This window comes from Anarrhichthys ocellatus, unplaced genomic scaffold, assembly GCF_004355925.1.
Source record: "Anarrhichthys ocellatus isolate YVR2014 unplaced genomic scaffold, GSC_Weel_1.0 scaffold13, whole genome shotgun sequence".
Taxonomy (NCBI): Eukaryota; Metazoa; Chordata; class Actinopteri; order Perciformes; family Anarhichadidae; genus Anarrhichthys; species Anarrhichthys ocellatus.
In genome coordinates, this window is record NW_022280043.1 from 4,034,576 (window position 1) to 4,055,169 (window position 20,594).

At 44.6% G+C, this 20,594-nt stretch overlaps 1 protein-coding gene across 1 annotated transcript in view; it reads left to right on the plus strand.

Moving 5' to 3' along the window:
* efna3b (ephrin-A3b) overlaps nucleotides 1-20,594 on the plus strand; it is a 55,957-nt gene that overhangs the window by 28,185 nt on the left and 7,178 nt on the right. Inside the window, exons 3-5 of the mRNA XM_031852644.1 lie at nucleotides 16,103-16,395; nucleotides 17,400-17,465; nucleotides 18,730-18,807. Of these exons, the coding sequence (XP_031708504.1) occupies nucleotides 16,103-16,395; nucleotides 17,400-17,465; nucleotides 18,730-18,807 (437 nt within the window). The remainder of the gene's footprint in view (nucleotides 1-16,102; nucleotides 16,396-17,399; nucleotides 17,466-18,729; nucleotides 18,808-20,594) is intronic.

Genomic DNA, 20,594 nt, shown 5'->3' on the forward strand with positions numbered 1-20,594 from the left:
TCTCTCTCTCTCTCTCTCTCTCTCTCTCTCTCTCTCTCTCCCTCTCTCTTGCTCTCTCTCTCTCTCCCTCTTCCTCTCCCTCTCTCTCAGTCCGACTGAGCCGAGCTCAGAGCCGATGTTGGCTGACTTTGGTTTTGTCTGGCAGGCCGAGCTGTAGGGAAGCACTTTGATTGAAGCGACAGAACAAAAGCTCACACTGCCATCTTTGAAGCAGCTGTCCTGCACATTGGCAGTCTCGCGCGCACACAGATAACACGCACACACGTGCCAGACAAAACCGCTTGGATACACTAACTGACACACATACACACTTGTAGGCATACATATGTGAGGACGAGTCAGCCTGCAGGAGCAGTGACACCTGCAAATGTGTCTGTAACCTGTCTGCTGTTCACACGTATTCACAAACAATCCTTCCTTTCTCTTACCTTCCCAACGCACACACACTCAAACATACATTCACACACACGCACGCACGCACACACACACACACACACACACACACCATCTGTTTGTCAACTCCTCATTAACAGCTAATGTTGTCATGGGTACTAAAGCTTTAACTTAATTTGCTCCAATTCTAGAAGGTGTTTAGGGCAACAGTCAAATCTCGTGTTCTGTTCCATCGATGGTTCAAAAACCCCAACTATTCGATTTAGAGTTTGGCTGAAAAATGGCTTGTAAGGTTATTCATCAATTATCAAATTGACGGAAAAGCAATCATTGCAGCCCTTGATAGAATAGTGGAAGATGTCATTTTATATCAGAAAAGCAATGCATATATAACATTTTATGGACATTTAATCGAGGATCCGTTTATGGATTGGAAAAAGGGATCGTGACAACTCGATACATACCTCGATATTAGTATGCAAGGTTATGATGTGGGGACCACGACACTCAAATAACCTCAACCAATCACTTTACAACGACGGCCTGAACACGTCCGAGCAGAAACGGTGAAGAATACTGGTTGACGGGGAGAAATGGAGAATAGGTGGCAGAGGGAGAGAGAGGAAGCAACACAGATGCCGCCATGAGGGGAGCTGAATGCAGGTGTGACGAAGCATTTAGAATGATTTAACTCTGCCTCTGAGAGACACACTAAGTTCCAAGCTGCCGCTGCTGTTAGCTCAGCGGCAATGACAAACATTACGGCAAACTAATGGAGGGACGAGCCGGCGGCCGCCGCCTCTGATGCTGCTTTATCTTCTCTCTGAACACCCAACACCAGATTGCTCACAACCTCCACGGCCTCGGACGGGAACGTGCACTTAAGTAAATCGCCGACCGCACGGGTTCGACAATAAAAGCTCGGGTTTGAATTTCAATCAGCCCGTGACCGGGAGGAGGGATGGAAAGATGGATGCAGGCGGGCAGAAGGAGGACGCTGATGAGAGGAGGAGCGATAGAAGGATGGAGGGAAAGAGGAGAGAGATGAAGGGGGTCAGCCCGGTGAGATAAGGGAGGGCAGGGAATGGAAAATGTGAGTATGAAAGTGAAAGCAGATGGAGATATTTTACATAGAGGCAGATAGATGGATGACAGGGGGTGCGTCGGGGGGACAGGGCGGAGAGATAATGACTAAGATAGAGAGGGAAGGAAACGACAGGAGAGAAAGAGGGAAAGGGATTACGACTTTACAACACGGTGGATAGATTGGCAGTGGTAGACAGAGAGAGAGAGAGGAGACAGGAGGAACAAGTGAAAAATAAAGTGTTTGAAGGGGAGTAAGGACAGTGAGCGAGGGAGAAAGTCCTTGCCAGAGGGGAAGAAAACTGTCAAAAAAGCAAACACTGTTGATTCATTTCTCTCGCGTGTTTTTTTCTGAAATGTTAGTTGAGCCCGTTTGTGTTCTCTCCACACTTACACACATCTGAAAACACACACGCACACACGCACACCAACTCATAGGGCATCAATCCTGCACACACACACACACACACACACGCTGTCATTCATAAAGGCACAACAACGGCCTCTCGATACATGACTGCGTCTTTTCATATTCCTGAAATTGGCTGAATCAAAGTGCTGTTAACAAGGCAGGGAGTCGATCTGTCAAAAGAGCTGAGGTGAGCAGGTGGCACATCTGGTTTCAAAAGAGATATTTTTAAATCTCAAACCCGAAGGCAGAGATATACTGTACCCACACAACGGTCCCTGAATATTCCCGCATTCACATTTTGGGCAGCATGCAGTACACTGGAGCATATACTGGAGCAAACTGGAGGTGTATTGTGTCCCAGAGGAGGACGGTGATAAACTCTGAGAAATCGAGTTGTGTAGTAGGAGGAGATATTTTGGGCTTCCGGGGGGAACGAGTCCTTTTTCATTTTGTACATTGGAAGTGCTAGCTGAGCTTGGGTGGGCTTCAAACTGTCGTGGGTGAATCATCAGTGCAGAGATGAGCAACTAAGTTAGGAAATATACATCTGGTCAAACGTACAAGCCTTTTGTACATAAATCGCCAGGAGATAAAGTCAACATCTGCAAAGCGCATTTATTTTTCAGTTGGTTATTTGGCTGTTTGTGGCGAATAAACACAAATGGTCCGAAGGTTGAATACATGTGAATTACAGTAGGGGGAAATTCCCCTCGCTTTCTGTCCAAACACACCTTTAGGCCTACATTCAGCAGTTTACTTCTACATCCTGGATGAATTTGGCTTCGTGGTGCAGAATTTTGTTGCAACATGTTCTGACTACATGCCTCTGACTGGCTTTTTCTCCATAGCAACAGCAGTAGAGGCTCATGGGTACTGTTGTATTTAAGGCCGTACCAAATTGTTGATAAAAATAACACAATATCTCAGCTGTCGGCCATGATGACATAAACACATACGGTCGTTAAGTTACCCAGGACACTCTGTGTATAGGAAAGGGGAATTGGCAGCGGCATACTTTGCCGTCCAACTTTGCACCTCTACACATAAAGAAGTAAATTATTACACCCGCAGGTAGAGCTCGGCAACAAAGATTGGATTTCTTCAACTTCTGCCCTCTGCTGTGAAGGTGAAAACAAGGTGGCAGTTATAAAACCGTGGAAAGCACATTCTGTCCAACTCCCATTCTCGCCTCATTCTTCCAAATACAATGACAGCTTTTCACCAACCGGAATGGGCTTTTTAGGCCACAGTGTTGAACCAACAAGAGAGCAGTGCCCCATTAGCAGATTGATGTTGGCCGCACCTGGGCAGACAAGTTTTAGGGGAAGTGGGGATGGAGGGATGAGGAAGGAAGGGCTGAAGGAGTAAAGAGATTAGATAAAGGCGAAGCCCGTCTTGTAGCTGTCCTGTTTGCGTGTGCTCCCGTCTCTGTCTGCATGGATGATAGAATATGACGCTGACTTAGTGTCAGACTCCTCGCTGACACATACTGTAGTTAGAAAGAGATTAGAGAGATGTGAGAGAAGGGAGGGGGGAAGAGATGAAAGAGGACAGATGCCTCACCCAGTGGAAGTCTTTGTTTATGTTCTTTTTTTTCTGTAAAATGTGAGTGAATGAGAATTTACTCTCTTCCTGAGTCGATCTGTTTTTGTTCCTCATCACCGCCCACTTCTTTTTCATCTCTCGCCTTCTCTCTCTGTCCTTTTGCTTCATCCCTTCCTCTGTTCTGCCACTCTGTTAACAGTTTCGCTAACTTCGCTCTGTATAAGTGCATTTCGCAAACTGGCCATCAGTTGGGCCTTTTCTGATTTACTGTCACAGTGACTTTGAATTCCCTCTCTCTATCTCTCTTTCTCTCTCTCTCTTTCTCTTTCGCTCTCTTTCTCTCTCTCTTTCGCTCTCTCTTTCGCTCTCTCTCTCTCTCTTTCGCTCTCTCTTTTCCCTGCAGAGTAGGACCAGAGAGTCTGATAGTGACAGAGCCATGGTAAAGAAAATATAGACTGAGTGACAGCTTGGAGGGGTGGCACATGTGTGTGTGTGTGTGTGTGTGTGTGTGCGTGTGTGTGCTAGACAGAGAGGGGAACAAAGACATATGTTCATGTTTTTCTATGCGGAAACTATTTTCCAGTGCCATTATGTGACAGCTGCTTGTAAAGTATTTCGATTAAGACTAGAAATGTGAAGTGGGCAAACGTACACAAATGTTAAATATCCTCTTTCCGAAATGTGCATTTGCGTGTGTGTGTCCGTTCGAGTGAGCGCATGCCTTTTGCCTGTTACTGCGTGTGCTCTGTCAGCAGAAAGTTGGCAGTGAAACTGATAAACCATTATGCACAACGTGGGAGTGCATGTTTATGTGCCATTTTGTGTGTTGGTGTGTGTGCGAGCCAGCCTGTGTGTGTTAGGTTTAATGATCTTTTTTTGATAGTCTGGTGTAGCGGATATTGAGATGGATGGTCCATATGCTCTTTATGGTCCATGCATATTTCATATTCCAGCAGCAAAGCAGAGCAGAGCAGGCATTGCTTATATGGCCAGGATGTTGCACTGGGACGTGGGCTGACTTTATGAGAGCTCATATACACATTCCACTGCTTTGTCCCCTTTGAATAAATGCCCAAGTAAAGAATAAATACAACACACTTCATAACACTTCCAGAAAGACGCCTACAAATCCATAAACCTTAATGTCGCACATGGAATATCTGATCTTAAATGGACCCGTGTGGCCTCCCGCTGTCTGATTCACTGGTGCATGTCAGGACAGTTAAAGTAATAACCTGCGGTATCATTATATGAATAAATATTAACTTTGTTACTTTCCATTCCCATCTAGAAAAACACAATAGTGATTCATCCGATACATTTTTCATTTCCTGTTTTTTTCTGGAGAGACACCCCTAGAAAGTGATGCCTATTATGCTGTCGGCAGCAGCAGCAGTTTGTTGTGGAATAAACAGATGAAGAGCGCAATAGTCTGAATGAGAATATAAAAAGTGTAACCTCATCAAAAAGCCCACCGCAGTCTTTCATATTTTGCTGCAATATTTCAGTGAAGGGATAATGTTTATTGATCTGTTGCCCAAATAATAAAAAGAAAATGAAGGCGTGTGTGGCTTACCTCTGAGATTAAAGCAGTAAGTCACAGTGAAGCTGCAGCGTGCGCACAGACACATGCAGCACCTCCACACGCAATATTTGTTTTAGCACGAGGGAATTGCTTTGTGAAGTCCATAAAGCACTTTGTCACCCTTCCCCTGACTCATTTCACAAATTCATTGAACCACTTAGGATGTGGACATCAAGTGTATGTCATTGTGTTCAACTTTTAAACATGAAAAACTGAGACGCATTATTTCTGATCATATGCCTGAGCATCACGGACGTGTATCCCTACACGAGCACACATACACAAGGTCCACATGAATGCGCATTTTGCTGACTGTCTTATGATGATTGACAGGTTGCCACCACATGGAGAGGCTTATTGACTTCATGAGAGAGAGAGAGAGAGAGAGAGAGAGAGAGAGAGAGAGAGAGAGAGGGCGGGGACGACTGATTGACAGGCCAGTAGAGGAAGACAGAAAGGGAGGGAGAAGTGTCGGAGGAGGAGAAGTGAGAGGACGTCAAAAAGATTGAACCTGAAATGAAAAATTGAACCAGAGACGGATGGAAGGACACTGATAAGGATGGAGAGACAGAGGAGGAGAGTAGGGCAGATTGTGGGGGAGGAAGAGAGAGAGAGAGAGACAGGGGAGGCGGATGTTCCACTGATAGACTGTCGAGTCTGACAGAGTCTGCTCATGTTCAGTGGAGAGAGTCAGCCACATCATGAAGTACTGACACCCACAAACACACACGGATACACAAGCTCGTGGAATCAACAGGATTTAAAGCCTAATGTGCATAAACAGGTTTCCCTCAAAATTACAGCTCCTTTTACCTCCTTCTGAGTATGCCGGGATCCAGCATGTGTTCTGTTGTCGCCTACAGCCTGGAGCTGCAACACGTTTCTTCCCAAATGATTCCATTTTCATCATTATCCCGCTCCATTTCCATGTTTTATTGTTTCTGTCGACTTTCACGGGTAATTGCAGAGCCGTCCGTTTCTGAAAAGGTAATTTACTGGAGTGTAAGGGAGATATCATGCAGCAGGCTGACTCTGGTCACATCTCTCTGGCCTGGTTAGGAGGAATACGTGAAGATAGCGGGGCTGCTTCTGTAAAAGCACACACATACACACACACACACACACACACACGGCTATTTAGCGATACACTGCACAAACTGAAAAGTTTCAGTTTCCACTCTGAGTGTGCATCACTTGTAAGCCTCTTGTTTGCAGAGTTAAAATCTGGCATTGATAGATTTTTGGCTCATTCATCACCCAACAGAATCTTTTTGTTTCTGTTATCACTTTGGCCCGTGCTCCGTGGAAGGTCTTAGCACCGAAACATCCGAGCTGTGGCAGTCTTTCATGTTCTGCTTTGATGAAGAATAAAAATAGAAAAACTCTCGTGCTGAAGTGAGGCTGAACATTGTTGTTTTTTTGGAGTGCAGGCTGTTTTTTTTTCTCCCTTCTCCTTTTCATTGTTTCACTCCATTGATTCCATGCAGCAGAATTATTCTCCTAAATGGGTAATTGAGCACACATTGCTTAGATTAGCATTGTAACTCAATCTGCATGCTTCAGTCTCAGGCCTTTGTGACCTCGTATATATGTGAAAACATTCAATTAATTCTCCATGTCACATTACATTAATGGAACATCCATAATGCAGGAAATGTTTAAGCTCAATGTCATCTTCTATCTGACAAGAATACCCAGATGCTTTTTAAACACTTACGGTCTTCCTGCTGGTGCCTGCTTGTCCTACCAAGTCTGCTATTTATCTCGCGGTGCCTTTTGTGTCCGTTTGGATGTGTTTATCCGTCTATCCGACCCTGAGAGCAACAGAGCTTCTATTCGCCCTTAAAACCCATGTGTGCGTGCTCAGTGTCTGCAGTGTGTATTATCTATTCCTGAGCAAATTTAAAGGTCTGACGGATGAATTTGAAGTAGTTACAACTTGTCATTTGGTTAATTAATAGATGAATTTCAGGATAATACTTATTTTTTTGGCAAACTAACGTTACTGGGTATACATACACTCCTCGTTTCACCTTTTGATGTTCCCTCTATAACATCCACATGCAGTCACACAGCCCTGCCAGGCTAACTGGTCGTACAGTACATGACCAATCCACATTTTGCCTGTAGCCCTTAGTAACCCCCCCCTGTCTGCTTTTATCCTTAACTCTTTGTTCCTTTTGCAGCCAACCTGAGATGCAACAAAACAAAAATCTCCCCCTGAAAATGGTGTGGAACAGAATTTGCCACAGTAATAGCTGATGATTTGTGATAATGTTGAATGGCAATAAGTGGCACTTAATTAGCCATTAGAGAGACAGAGGGGAGATGGTGGATAAAGAGAGGATGGATGGGGTTTCACACAAAGCAATGAACCCCTGTAGCCCACTTTTTTTTTTTTTTGCGACAATAGCTCCACAGCGAGGGCTTCTTCTGTCGTCATGGAGACTAATGTTGAAAGCCAGCTGTGGTTTTGTCTTGGTTGCCCATTAGGCTGGAGCTCAGTTGGCACTCCTCTCTGTCTCGCTTTTCTTTCTGGCTTCGCCTCCTTGGACTCACAATGGAGAAAATATCCTCTCCGTGTTAAACTTGTCTGTAATATCCAACACGGGTCATCGGCAGCACGTTTGAAGTGCTTGATGGAGGATTTCTTTCCCTTTTTCTTATACCAGCCTAGTCGGCCATGCACAAACAGACAAGCTGATACCTGTTATATGGTCGACCCCACCCACCTTGCAGTTGAAGTAGGTTAAAACAAGTGCAAGCAGGTGAAAAATGATTTGCAAATAATATCTGACCCAGGTGCGCTTGATGGATGGCACTACTTCCCGTTCCACATTGTCCTTCTGTCTGGCAGGCCCTGTTTCCTGCCCCCGGATCTCTTATTAACGTGGCTCAGGAGGGGAATCTGAGTAATGTTGTTGTTGTTGCCGAGAGCGGTTTATCCCAGCGCTGGAGCTCTTTTCCCCACAGCCGTGATATTCAAGCCTCCAGACCCCGACTCAAACATATCAGTCAGCGGGACACGGGGGCCGTGTGACTCGGCCAGGAAGTGGGCTGCGGCAGGCGGGGAGAATGATGGTTATGCAGCACATTGATCAGGTTTCACAGGACACTGCCAGGTTATCAATCTGTAGGACTGTACACACAGGCGTGTGTGTGTGTGTGGTTTTTGTGTGGTTTTTTGCCCGTGCAGGGTCAGGACTAGTGTTGTGTGTTTGGGGCAGCGAATGCGGCGAATCAATAGCTGGGTCAGAGGGTAATGTCTCACTGAGTGCTGAGTCTATACACAGCCATCAGACAGGATCACTATCAATCATGGGAGAGCTTAGGGAACATACACTCTCTTTCTCTTCTCTGTGTGTCTCTTTGCCTCTGCTGGCCCAGTGTCTGATGGGATCACTATTGCTCATGTAAGGGCTTTGGGAACAGAGAGCACGGGAGATGTGGGGAAACAGAGAGACAGAGCGGCCCGGGATTGACGGGCGCAAATCGATAGAATAAGAGGCGGAGATTGGTTAGTATCGCCAGATACGTGTTGAATGACATTTTAGAGGTAGAAAAGGCCCTGAAAGTGAGGAAACCCTTTGGATTGTAAAATAGGCTGGGCGGGGGTGGTTATGAAATGGAAGACGAATTAAAGTTGAGGGCAAAATCGATGAACATGCAAATTAAGGTAAAGACCACAAGTCTCGGTCTCATTCAAAGGTTAAACAACATTTTTCTTAATCAAAGTAGTACACTGTCTTTCCTCCTCATCCTTCGTTCATCGGCCCACGCCTCTGATCTCCTCTTCCTCTTGCTTTTGTCCGTGTCTCCGCATTCCCGCACGTGTGTCGGGCCTCGGCGTTCAGCCATCTGTTGTTTCATGCACTCGTTCATTTTAATTTCCTCGCATCCATCCATCTGTGTCACGCGTGTTCGGACGAAACAAAGCATGCACGATTGATTGCAAAAAAAAAAAAACATGCATGTGCGGGTAGAACATGCTCGTCGAACACATTACGGGGTTAGGGGAGTGTGTCTGTCGAACAAGGCTCTGCGTGAAAAGGGAGACAGCTCAGTTCAAAGGGCTAATAACGCCTGCCATTAGGTTTTGTGCTGCCGGAGCACTCCCTCTCTCACCACATAGTCTGTATCCACAGGGTGAGAGAGGATGGGAGGACGAGAGAGGGAGAGGATGATGGATGACGATGATGAGGAAGGAGGGGAAAGGGAAAGAGTGCTTAAGAGCTCGAGAGAAGTGAGACAAGAGCAGAAAAATGGAACAAACGAGGCAGAAGATGTAAGAAAAGGGTGGAAATAAAGAGAAAGTGATTCTGAGAATGCTGCTCGTGTTACGGGATCATGTCAGTGCTGCGTGTGAGGCCGCTTGGCAAGAAACCCTGTTAGTTGCAATACTTTGATCAATTACCAATGATGAACCATTGCTCTGCAGGGGTGTGTGTGTGTGTGTGCGTAGCAGCCTTGAGAGAAGGCAGCATATTCCTGTTGGACACACTAGACAGGTATTGATTTCTATGGGGAGAATTTAGAACCTACTCAACCACTACACCCTATCAGACACACACACACACACACACACACACACACACACACACGCACATGATCATACACTCACACGCCAGCAGTCAAACATGTCAATATCTTCAATGTCAACAAATATTGAAGTAGATGGCATCCCTGAGATTCATGTACACAGTTCTTTTTTTTTTTTTTTAAACACTCATATCTGCATGCTTCCTCTCAGGAGAAAAAGCCAAACTTGAGACAGAAACAGAGAAAGGGAGAACAAAATGGAGGTAAAGGAGGCAAAAGAGCGAGCCAGAGCAGAGGGAGCGCTGAGGAGGATTCAGCGGGAAGGACTCCTGCCTGTGTTCGATGAGGGCCTCATTGATGCTGCAGATCCCTGGGAGTCTCCTTTCAGTGGGGGAGCCATTCAATTATCCCTATCGCTATCCGCTGGCTGATTGGAGTCCTCCCGCAAACAATGTTAGCATCTCTGTACCGGACTGAGATGGGATTAAGACTCCTGGCCTCGGGAAGCAGAGTGACTTTTAAGTCCTGATTGGCAATCATTTGTAACACTGCTAGACACCTTTTAATCCAGCCCAACCTTGTACCCATCAGCAGTGTCTCCTTTGATTTCTTTAACCTTAAATTTACCTTGGCATGCATGCATGTTTTTTTTTTTTTTGGCAGTTACACACACTTACATCCCCCGCCGCAACGCAATCAGCCACCCGCGGTTTCCTACTTTTGATCGTTGAGCACTTCGTAGTTGGATGGAATAAATAAATGTGTGTCCATGTACCCTGAATAGGATGTCCTCAGATATTCCATGCTAACGTGTTAGCCTTCTCTGTGCTAATGATTGTTGGCACCATAGCATTATGAGAACAGTAATTGAGAAGCTCAAGCACAATCGCTGACCCGTCATCCCCAAAGCGTTTGTGTAAAATGTGCTTAAATAAGTAACACTTGCCACCTGTGAATACAGGTGAGCTTCTATCCTTGACCTTTCTGATTGGTTAAGACCATTCAAACAACAGGTGAATATTGTTTACATAGAATCACAGATTGACCACCCTCATGTTGAATAACAGAGAGAATAATCTACGGGGCACGAATGGAGGATTTTAGCGTCCTCTTTGCTTATGCGGCATATTGACCGATGAGCTATTGTTGCAAAGACACGGTACATGTGTGTTCAGTGTAAAATGTTAGGTTTTTAAGAACAAAGGATGAAGGAGCCTGCAGGCCGCAGGTACTCTTCTGCTGCGAGCTTCTTACTGCGCACGCGCATCAGAAGAATGAGCTAGATCCGGTTCAAATTAAAAACAATATTTAATGTACTACACAAAGTTCACTTACAAACTGAATTAACTATCAATAGTAATGTTCTCGAGAGACCACATACACGCATCTCCTCACAGTCCGGCGCGGCCAGTTAGCAGAAAATGAGAGCTGCAGTGATCTGAGGTAAACTCCCTAAAACATTGTCTTTTGTATCCCCTGAGAGTAGGAAAGTGTCCGATACTGTCATAAAACGTGTGAATGACCCTCCATGGCGATTAGTGATTGGCTTCATTTGAATTCTGTCCCCTCCCATTATCGATCCATTAGCAAAACATCTTGGGACTCCTCCTCTCTGTCCTGCTGGTCAGCTTGGCATTTGACCGTCCCACTGGCCCCATCCTCCATCGATGAGGTCGCCTCCATTTGCTGCTGCATGTCTCACACCTCACTCAGAATCCCTATCTGACCCTCAAAACTATTCTTAGTGTTTTAATACCTACAGTGACTATACGTCTATGATTTAATACATCCAATGAGTTAATATACTGTAACATATAATATCCTCTATAAGTAAGAATATTGTAAACCTATAGTACATTCCATATGGAAACATATTGTGACTAACATATTTATTATTGTGACACTTCTACTCACCGCTAGGGGTGTTATTAAATCCTACTAATAATGCGTTTAATACTGAAATTCTCCACAAAAACCATGCTATGACTTTGTCCCGGTTGAAGAGGAAAACTACACTTAAATCTTTGAGCTTCAAGTCCGCCTCAGTACCCCCCCCCCCCTTCCTCTGTCATCTTACCAACAGAGAACCGCGGAGTAAGCTGGTCCTCCAAGCGCTTGTTACAAAAAGGAATGATTGCTCTTACTGTCAAAGTGTTTTATTGATGTACGGCGCTCCAACAGGCCGGCCGGATAATAGCCAGGCAGGGGGTAACTCTGTGGCATTATATTGCCCACGACTGATTTATATAAGCAACATACTCTCTCCCTCTCTCTCTCTCTCTCACATTCTCTAATGTGATTTTATACAATAGTGACATTGATCCAGGCCCACTTTGATCTCGCTCTTAGCCGTTGCTCCCTCCCTCTATCACCCTCTCGCTCCCTGTTGGCCAGACTCTGCAGCTTTTAACCCCGACTACCCCTCGTCTCATTCCTATAAACCTTCCCATCTTTCTCTCCATCCTTCCATCGCTCCATCCCTCTGGTGGATCTGTAGATATACTGTATATATATTTAGTGCTATCGGCTTTGACTAACCAGGTGTCACGTACTACGGAGGGAATTAGTGGTGATCCAATACAAAATGAAAGCGAGGCATCCGGAGAGAGCAGAAGAAAGCAACACATTGTGACATTTCATAAGCTACTCCACCTCTTACTTTCTGTATCGCTGTGTCTCTCCATCTGTCTTCACTTGGAATTTTCAGGGAGCATTACGATCCAATAAACTCCGATACAATAAAAAGGGAATAAAAAAACAAATGCGGCGGCACAGTTTGGGATAGAATGAGCATCATGATTTTTCTGAAAAACAGTTCTTTTGAAAATATGATTTATTGACCTGAAGCAGCCTGAAGGAATAGTATATTATGAATATATGATTGTGACTGGTATGGGGCCGTCACACACACTTTGCATTCAAGAAAGAGCACAATGCCAACAAACAGTTTATATCCAACAAACTTCACTTACATGACGCACATAACCTAAATCACAGCACGGTCGCATTTTCAAGGCATTTTCTTTTCATTGTTGCCTATTTTATTATTGAAGTCGATTTATTGAACTCTCTCTGTACACATCTGCACACTGTGGTTAGAGACATTTGGAGTAAAACCATGTTGATAACGACACGCATCAGCCAAAAACACCTCTACAACGATAAGACAACAAAATACTTCAAACTGGCTGTGACCGCACTTTACAGTGTTGTTGAAATGGACAGCATTATTTTGAAAAGTCTTTCGAATATAAATTAGATTTTATTTAATTGAATGACATAAGCAGGAGCTACAGTGTTAGAAACACCTAACCATGCAGCCTAATACCATTCAGTCCAATAACACAACACCACAAACAACAGCCTCAAAAACGCATTGGCATTCAAAATGTACAGTAAAATACAGGTCGGTATTGAGTTGGTTCTAGTTGACCACTAACCAATACCAGTGTTTAACATCTGTTTATCTCACTGTGTGGTGTGGAGCTCATTGGGAACATTCTTCTAAATGTAAATGCATTTTTTTATCATCGCACAATTGTACACAGTGAATTTAACCCATGTTAGTACGAGGAGCAGTAGAGGGCCTCCTCAGCAGTGCCCATGAGGCCAACTGGCATTCCTCCAGCTTCTATTCTGCTCTCCATACTTGGTCCACGCGGGGTCTTGAGTCGACGACCCCCCCGGTTCCCAAGCTGAATCCCCCAGGACTGAGCTATTGCCATCCTATCCATCTATCCATCCATCCATCCGTCCATCTGTCCATCCGTCTATCCATCCATCCATCCATCTATCCGTCTATCCATCTGTCTATCCATCTATCTAGAATCTAATATGACAGTTTAACGACACACATCTCAGAAGGGGCTATATGTATATGGGAATTAAACAACACATAATTCTCAACTTCAAGTGAAAGAATTCGTACACCAACATTTCTCAATTGTGTTTCATGTGGATTGGTCACAACTGACCGATGCGTGATCTAAAAGATCAGTATCAGTGCCAGAGTGTAAAAAAGAAGGGTGCACAAAGTCAGCCCAAGACAGTTGTATTGAACTGCATCATGTTTGTGCATGTAATGTATCACTGTATTCAGTGCATACAAATGAAACAGCAGAGGTATGATTAAAGATCGTGTTTCTAATACCTTTAATCTTCGAAAGCATCCTCTCTTCAACACAATCTGCCTCTTCAGTCGTCTATCTTCTGCTTATCCACAGCCTGAAACTAAAGCGTAATGTGTTCTGAGACAGATTACTGTAACGTTCACGGATTCTCCTCCTCCTTTTACACGATATTGGAGTAGCTTTTAAAACACACTTCTGTTAAATCATCCCTTTTTTATTTTATGTGTGTGTGTACATGTGTGTGTGTATATGTGTGTGTGTGTGTCAGAAACACAAAGATGTCACTACATCAAATGTAAAAGGTTGGCAGGTGAGATGCTTTGGTGTCACATAGAAATGCACACAAACCAAAGCAGGCGCACATTTATACACACACATAAACACACACTCATACACAGTGGGAATCCTAAAGACAGCTTTTATCTTAGAGAAGTGATTTACTTTCAGATTACTCAAGATGTTCCGAGTTGCCCTCCTCCTCATTTTTCTCTCTTTCTTTCTGCGATCATCCCTTCATCTCAGAGAACTTGCTTTTCTTTGGTAGCGTAAAACTCTCCAACCGCCTCCTTTTTTTTTCTGTTCCCTCCGTTCTGGCTCTTTCTGCTCTTTTACTAAATTTGCATTCACTCCTCCCTGCTGGAACTAAACTCATCCCTCACTTGTGTTCTTTCTCTCTCTCTCTCTCTCTCTGTCTTTGCATTCACTATAAATATAGTTCCCTTGAAGCATTTTCCACTTTTTTTTCTGCCACTAATACCCTCTGTAGGCTAGTAAATGATGTAATGAGAAAAAGTGGTGCGAGGAGAGGAGAGGAGAGGAGGAAGAGAGCAAAGGATGAATGTTGAACAATTAATCTTCCCTTTATGTCAGTCTGAAAGAAAGGGATGAGGGGAACGGAGAGCAAGGGGAGAAAGACAAATTCAGGAAAGGATTTGAAGAGAGCGGTAAGAAGTGATGGAGAGAGGGAGACATTGGGAATAGTGTTTCGATCTTCATTTAATAATTGAATAATAATCCCCCTTGAGACATGACCTAGAACTAGCAGAGAGGGGGAGAGGCAGCATCCGGCTGAGGACGACACACTGCTGCCCCCTTGTGATTTCACTACGACACCGCTATAACGTCCAAGTGTGTGTGTGTGTGTGTGTGTGGTAGCGCGCACAAGCTCATCGGCGTGTGTATGATTTACAACTGTAACGTGTCTCTGTCACACAGATATGAGCCTGTGTCTGTGATGGGGAGAAAAAAGAGGGCTTTTGGACGTCAGGAAAGAATCTATTTCACTTTGTCACACATCTGTGTCTGGGAGTGTGTGTGTGTGTGTGTGTGTGTGTGTGTGTGTGGGTGTGGATAACACGCACACACACTCCCAGACACAGATTCAGACCTTATCTTCCTGTCAAGCCGAGTCTTTTTTGGGGTTGACGCTGATATATGAGCTTTTTGGGGGGGGGCAGGGGGAACGCGGCCAGGACGTTGACGGCTGATGCGAAGCGCAACGTTGCGCTCAGGTTGATGTACGAGCGCTGGGGTTAGGGGACAACGCTGCGCTGACACCAGGAGAAGGAGCTGTGGCCCTGGGGCCTTCAGTCCATACTGAAGAGCCAGCTCCGCATTCTCCGCATGCAGCAGCCTTTCAGCCACAACACACACACACACACACACACACCTGCTTTCGTTTATTAATAACTCAATAACTCTCAAACAAAGATTCGTTTGACCCATGGGTGAACATTCAAGCTGAAATGCAGCGTACCGTACAATGATGTGAGGGGTGACCCACACAATGTTTGTATTTACACACAGAATCGGAAATTAGAGCCACTTGAAAGCATTCCTCTTAAATGTGAAACTTCATGCTAACTATGATAAAATACGACAAATACTGTAGCCACATTGCGTGTGTGTGTGTGTGTGTGTGTGTGTGTGTGTGTGCCATTGGAGATTCAAATATTAGTGGTATTATTTAGTGTAAAATATTGTGTATAATATGCTTGTAGTACTTACAAAGTGTATTTTTTCCTGTGTGTTGTATGTTAATTACTTTATTTATTGTGTGTGTTTGCTAAGCGCTGCATTCAATCCATGAATTTCACTTCATAAATAGCATTTATTGATGAAGCACAAGATTGAAAATGTTCCATTCGTTTCTTTCCTTCTGGAATTCTGGAAAACATTTTGTGACACGTCCAATTATGATGTGTTGACGCTAGTTCATTTAAAATTGCCTGTTGTCGAAATGAAACACCTTTAATTTGGATAATTATAATGAAAATGTGTATTCTGCAGTTTTGTTATTATGCTTATTTTAATGTTTTAATTGGTCAAATAATAATATTAATATGATATGATACGTGTATTCTGCAGCTCTGTGATTATTCTGACTGTTTGCACTCTCTTTCTCTCCGTGTCCAGTCTGCGTAGGGAGGGCTACACAATGCAGGTGAACGTCAACGACTACCTGGACATCTACTGCCCTCACTACAACGACAGCCAGCGCATGGTGGGCACCGGCGAGCAGTACATCCTCTACATGGTCAGTAATCGTGGGTACAGGAACTGCGACCCCCAGCTGGGCTTCAAGAGGTGGGAGTGTAACCGGCCCCACGCCCCCCACGCGCCCATCAAGTTCTCGGAGAAGTTCCAGCGCTACAGCGCCTTCTCGCTGGGCTACGAGTTCCACGTTGGACAGGAGTACTACTACATCTGTGAGTGGGCTCGATCCAATATCATGTCACTACACATCACTGTAGAGCGCTTGTGTGTGTCCTCGAAATATAAATGAAAATACTGTAATTTATAGTAAAAGCTTGTGAGGCTAGAACAGGTTATTCTTTTATTGTGAAGGGGATTGGATGATTAACTCAGTCAGACCGTCCTCGGGGTAATTTCAGGAGAACAGATTGCTGTTTCACATCTGATCATATCACTCTCCCGTCAAGCCAGGCTCATCCATTTTGTTGATCGCTAATCAAATGAACTCACAACACCTTGCGCCAAATACCACACTGTATAAATAATCAACTTTTAGCTCGTTATGAAACAATTTAAAAAGAAATATTTCAGCCCAGGAATACATTTATTTAACCCACATTACTTGATGGGAGACGTCTCCAGACGAGATATGATGTGTCAACCAAACATTTCAAAGTCTTGTCTTGCTATCCACATTCTGTATTTTTTACTATCTGCCACATTTAGTAACCTGCACTGAGAACACTTGGTAAGCCTTCCACAGTGCCTGTTTGAGGTAGGAGGGCGCCACTAGAGCTGAATGCGTTTGGCTCTTCACATAAAGAGCGCTCGTTTATTTCCCTCTGCAGTAATATGTAGCCTACAATACACTTCAAGACTGACTATCTTTAGTAAACACAGCTGTAAGTCACATACAGTGACTGCATAATGATAGCTTGTGTGCTCCATTGCCTCCTGGGAGAGTAAGAAATAACTTAAGCTTAGGGATGCACATAACGTTTTATGTTATGCGTAAAATTGAATGTTAACTGTGTTTAATGTGGAACATTTCTGGCGGGCTGTAATCTGTTTCTTGAGGTCAGTATGGATCGGTGCATTACTTTTGATCTGGTGTTCACATTTGAAGCGGCAAAAACCCAACGTTGGTCAGTTATTATTTTGGAATACCCCATAATTGAAAACATGAAACGTACGTGAAGGCACATGTTGATCTATTGTGCGTTTCATGTTGTTACAGCCACGCCCACCCATCACCACGGCCGCAGCTGTCTGAGACTACGAGTGCACGTCTGCTGCTCCACAGGTGAGTCTTTTACTTTGTGTGTGTGTGTGTGTGTGTGTGTGTGTGTGTGTGTGTGTGTGTGTGCGATCGTGCGTGGTGTTTTACGTGTAATGCAATGCTTGGACCTGTTTGAATACCGTACCTGCACCCATATGGCCACTCTACCCATCTGGCAGGCTCCGGGCTCCCCACGAATCCTCCCTCCCCCACACACACACACACTAACACACATTACTCACACACACACACACACACACAGACACCTGCTGCATACAGATGCATACATAATCTAAATACAGTCTAAATCAGTCGGAGCTATTAATACTCTCCTGCAGCATTTTCACACACAGCACAGATCCCCCTTGCTCCTGTTGTCTCTCTCTTCTTTCTCTTCCCGCTCTCCCTCAGCAGCAGCAGCAGCAGAGAGGAGCAGCTCCAGCTTTGAAGGCCCTCACCCCCGCCTCCCTTCTCTCCTCTCCTCCGCTCGACTCCCTCTTTCCCCCTCTTTCCCCCCTCCTCCCTCGCTCCCTGTCAGAATCAATTTATTGCTGTGTGCTGTCAGTGGGTGGCTATGTATATGTAGTGTTAACCTCTCTCGCTCACTCTCCTGCCTTCCTTCAATCTCTCAACCCTCTCTCCCTCACTCACACACACACACACACACGCACACACACACACACACAGACTTTGATCCCTGGCCTGTCCGGTCCTTTTAACTTCCACAGCCCTGTAGTATTAACCTCTCCTCCCTCTCACCCCCCTCCTCGCTCTCCTTCCCTTTTCAAACACTGCCTCTCTTCAGTTTGATCTGCCTCCCCTCAGCTTCCCTCTTCTCTCGCTCTCTCTCAGGGATGCTGCTGGTGATGTTGTGGCTTGTCAGCCTGTCGAGGGGAATTTTTTAACCCCTTGCGCCCTTGCCTTGCCGCTCTCTTGCATGTCTCTCTCAGGGTGTCAAGTTAAATCGAATGTCGCATTTCCACTGCCTGGTCTGCCACGGTTCTGCTCAGCTCGACTCGCTTCGTGTTGAGTTTCCATTAGCAAAAGTTGCGGATAGGACTTGCACAACATGGGACATCTTGCAAATCCGACATTTGTAAATAGCCAAGCTACTGGGAATAGCGACTAAAATGTGAGTGGAGTCAAGCCGGGCCAAGCCGAACCATACAGAGCAAATGAGGCATAATTAAAATCCTTTGATTTAGAGCAATGATTTAACCCACGCTCCCTCGCCCTCTCCCTCCCTATTCTTCCGTCTCACTCATCTTCATCTCTCTTTCTCTTTTAGCCTCCGACGCAGATGATGAGCCAAAGCCTACAGAGCCAGACTACACGCTCAGACCAGGCCTAAACATTGACGATATTGGTGAGTCATGCACACACTCACTTAAGCACACCTGAAGTTGAGTAAGCGTGGAGCACATTCATCCGAGCCGTCTAGATTCATAAAAACAGACATAGACTCATGTTTGCCATTCAGATCACATCAGCCTCAAATCATATGATTCACACTTTTCAAAGCAGACAATTATTCTGTTTTTTTCAACAAATTCCATAAATGAATACAGTAAAATATATTTTTTTCAATACATTCTGATCTTCATAACCTGTCTGTGGCACTCAGCCACAAGCCCAATTATTGGGAGGCTTTCTGGTGATCTAGTGAGTAATGGCGGCTACAGGGTGGTGTATGTAGGGAGGAACATGTTATCCACACCTGGTGTGCCTCATTTATGTTAATAATTATTATTTTTGGACGATGAATGTCTGGGACACAGAAGCCTGCAGGCAATAAGAGGGCTCTGGTTAAAAACATTGCAGTGAGTCCCTTTAACTGTGAAGCTTTAATAAATGGGAACTTGTTGTCCCACCAGCCCCAGTGGAAGTTACACGCTTTGTAGACGACTACACAAATGTAGGATATCACAAGCCTTATCCTTTTAAATGCTGACAGCGTATTGGTCGTTGATATTTGATGGCGGAGTGACCAGTTCCTTCACCATGCAGCATCAGAAGGGGCCAGCTGAAGTGAAATGTGCCGTTTTTCAAAAGAGACCGTCGGCACAGTTAAAACTTCACAGCACCAGCTGGCTTGGCAAGCTGCTGATCCTGCTAAACAACTACATGCATATTCATTTCACACTCAACGTTTTCACCCGGATATGCAGAGAACACAGAGTTTCATGGTTAGTTGCCAAAAAAAAAAAAATAACTCAATTCAGATTTCCTGTAGTCAACTTCTAGATCTTGATAAGTGCTCCCACTCGGCCCCTTGCATTGCTCTCGTCAGGATTACACAACTGCTCATGTGAATCATACTAAATCTGTTTGCTCTGGAACCGTATATGACATTTGGCAGTGGTTTAAGGGAGAAGCTGAGCAGTAAATCAGTAAGTGACAGACTTTAGGATAATCTCTCAGATGATCATGTGGTTGCTTCTCAGTGTTATGTGCGGCACAATAACAGCATGTGCAGCTAGCTTGGTCGAAGCTAGCTGCCACCCATTACAAAACCAGACATGTGGGTATCAATCAACATCCTCGCCCCCTGTCACACTTTTCTCCAAGGTAACCTGTAAAATATGGTGCTGTGTTGTTGTTAATCTGTGTGTGTGTGTGTGTGTGTGTGCGTGCATGCTCACATGCATGCTTTTGCGTAATAAATCAGTCTGTTCTCATAACTGTCATAAGGAAACTCATCACTGACTGCAGCAAACGGCTGCGTGTCCTGAGTTTGTCGAGATACTTCTCCCTCAATTCCTTTCCTCCCTCCATCATCCTTTCATCTCATTTTTCTCCCTCGCTCCATCTCTTTTCTCCATGCCCTCCGCATCCTCCCGCTCTTTAATTCCCATCCGCCATTTTTCCTCCCAGAGCACAAGTACCAATGCAGTGGAGAGGAAAGCCACCAAAACTCAGTTTATTCACCTTTTGATGTGTGAAATTGAGTTTCCCATCTTTTAACTTTTTATTTCAGTAAATACGATATTAATCTAAGGTTTATAGTATGCATTTAATGCTCCCGCATTTTTCTGAAATTATTATACGTTTTTTTTTCTGCTTTTGGTTAAGCTGATAGGCGCAGATTGGCCTTAGTTCACCCATTCTTCTGCTTCACTACACCAACACATATTACATTCTTATCAAATGTCC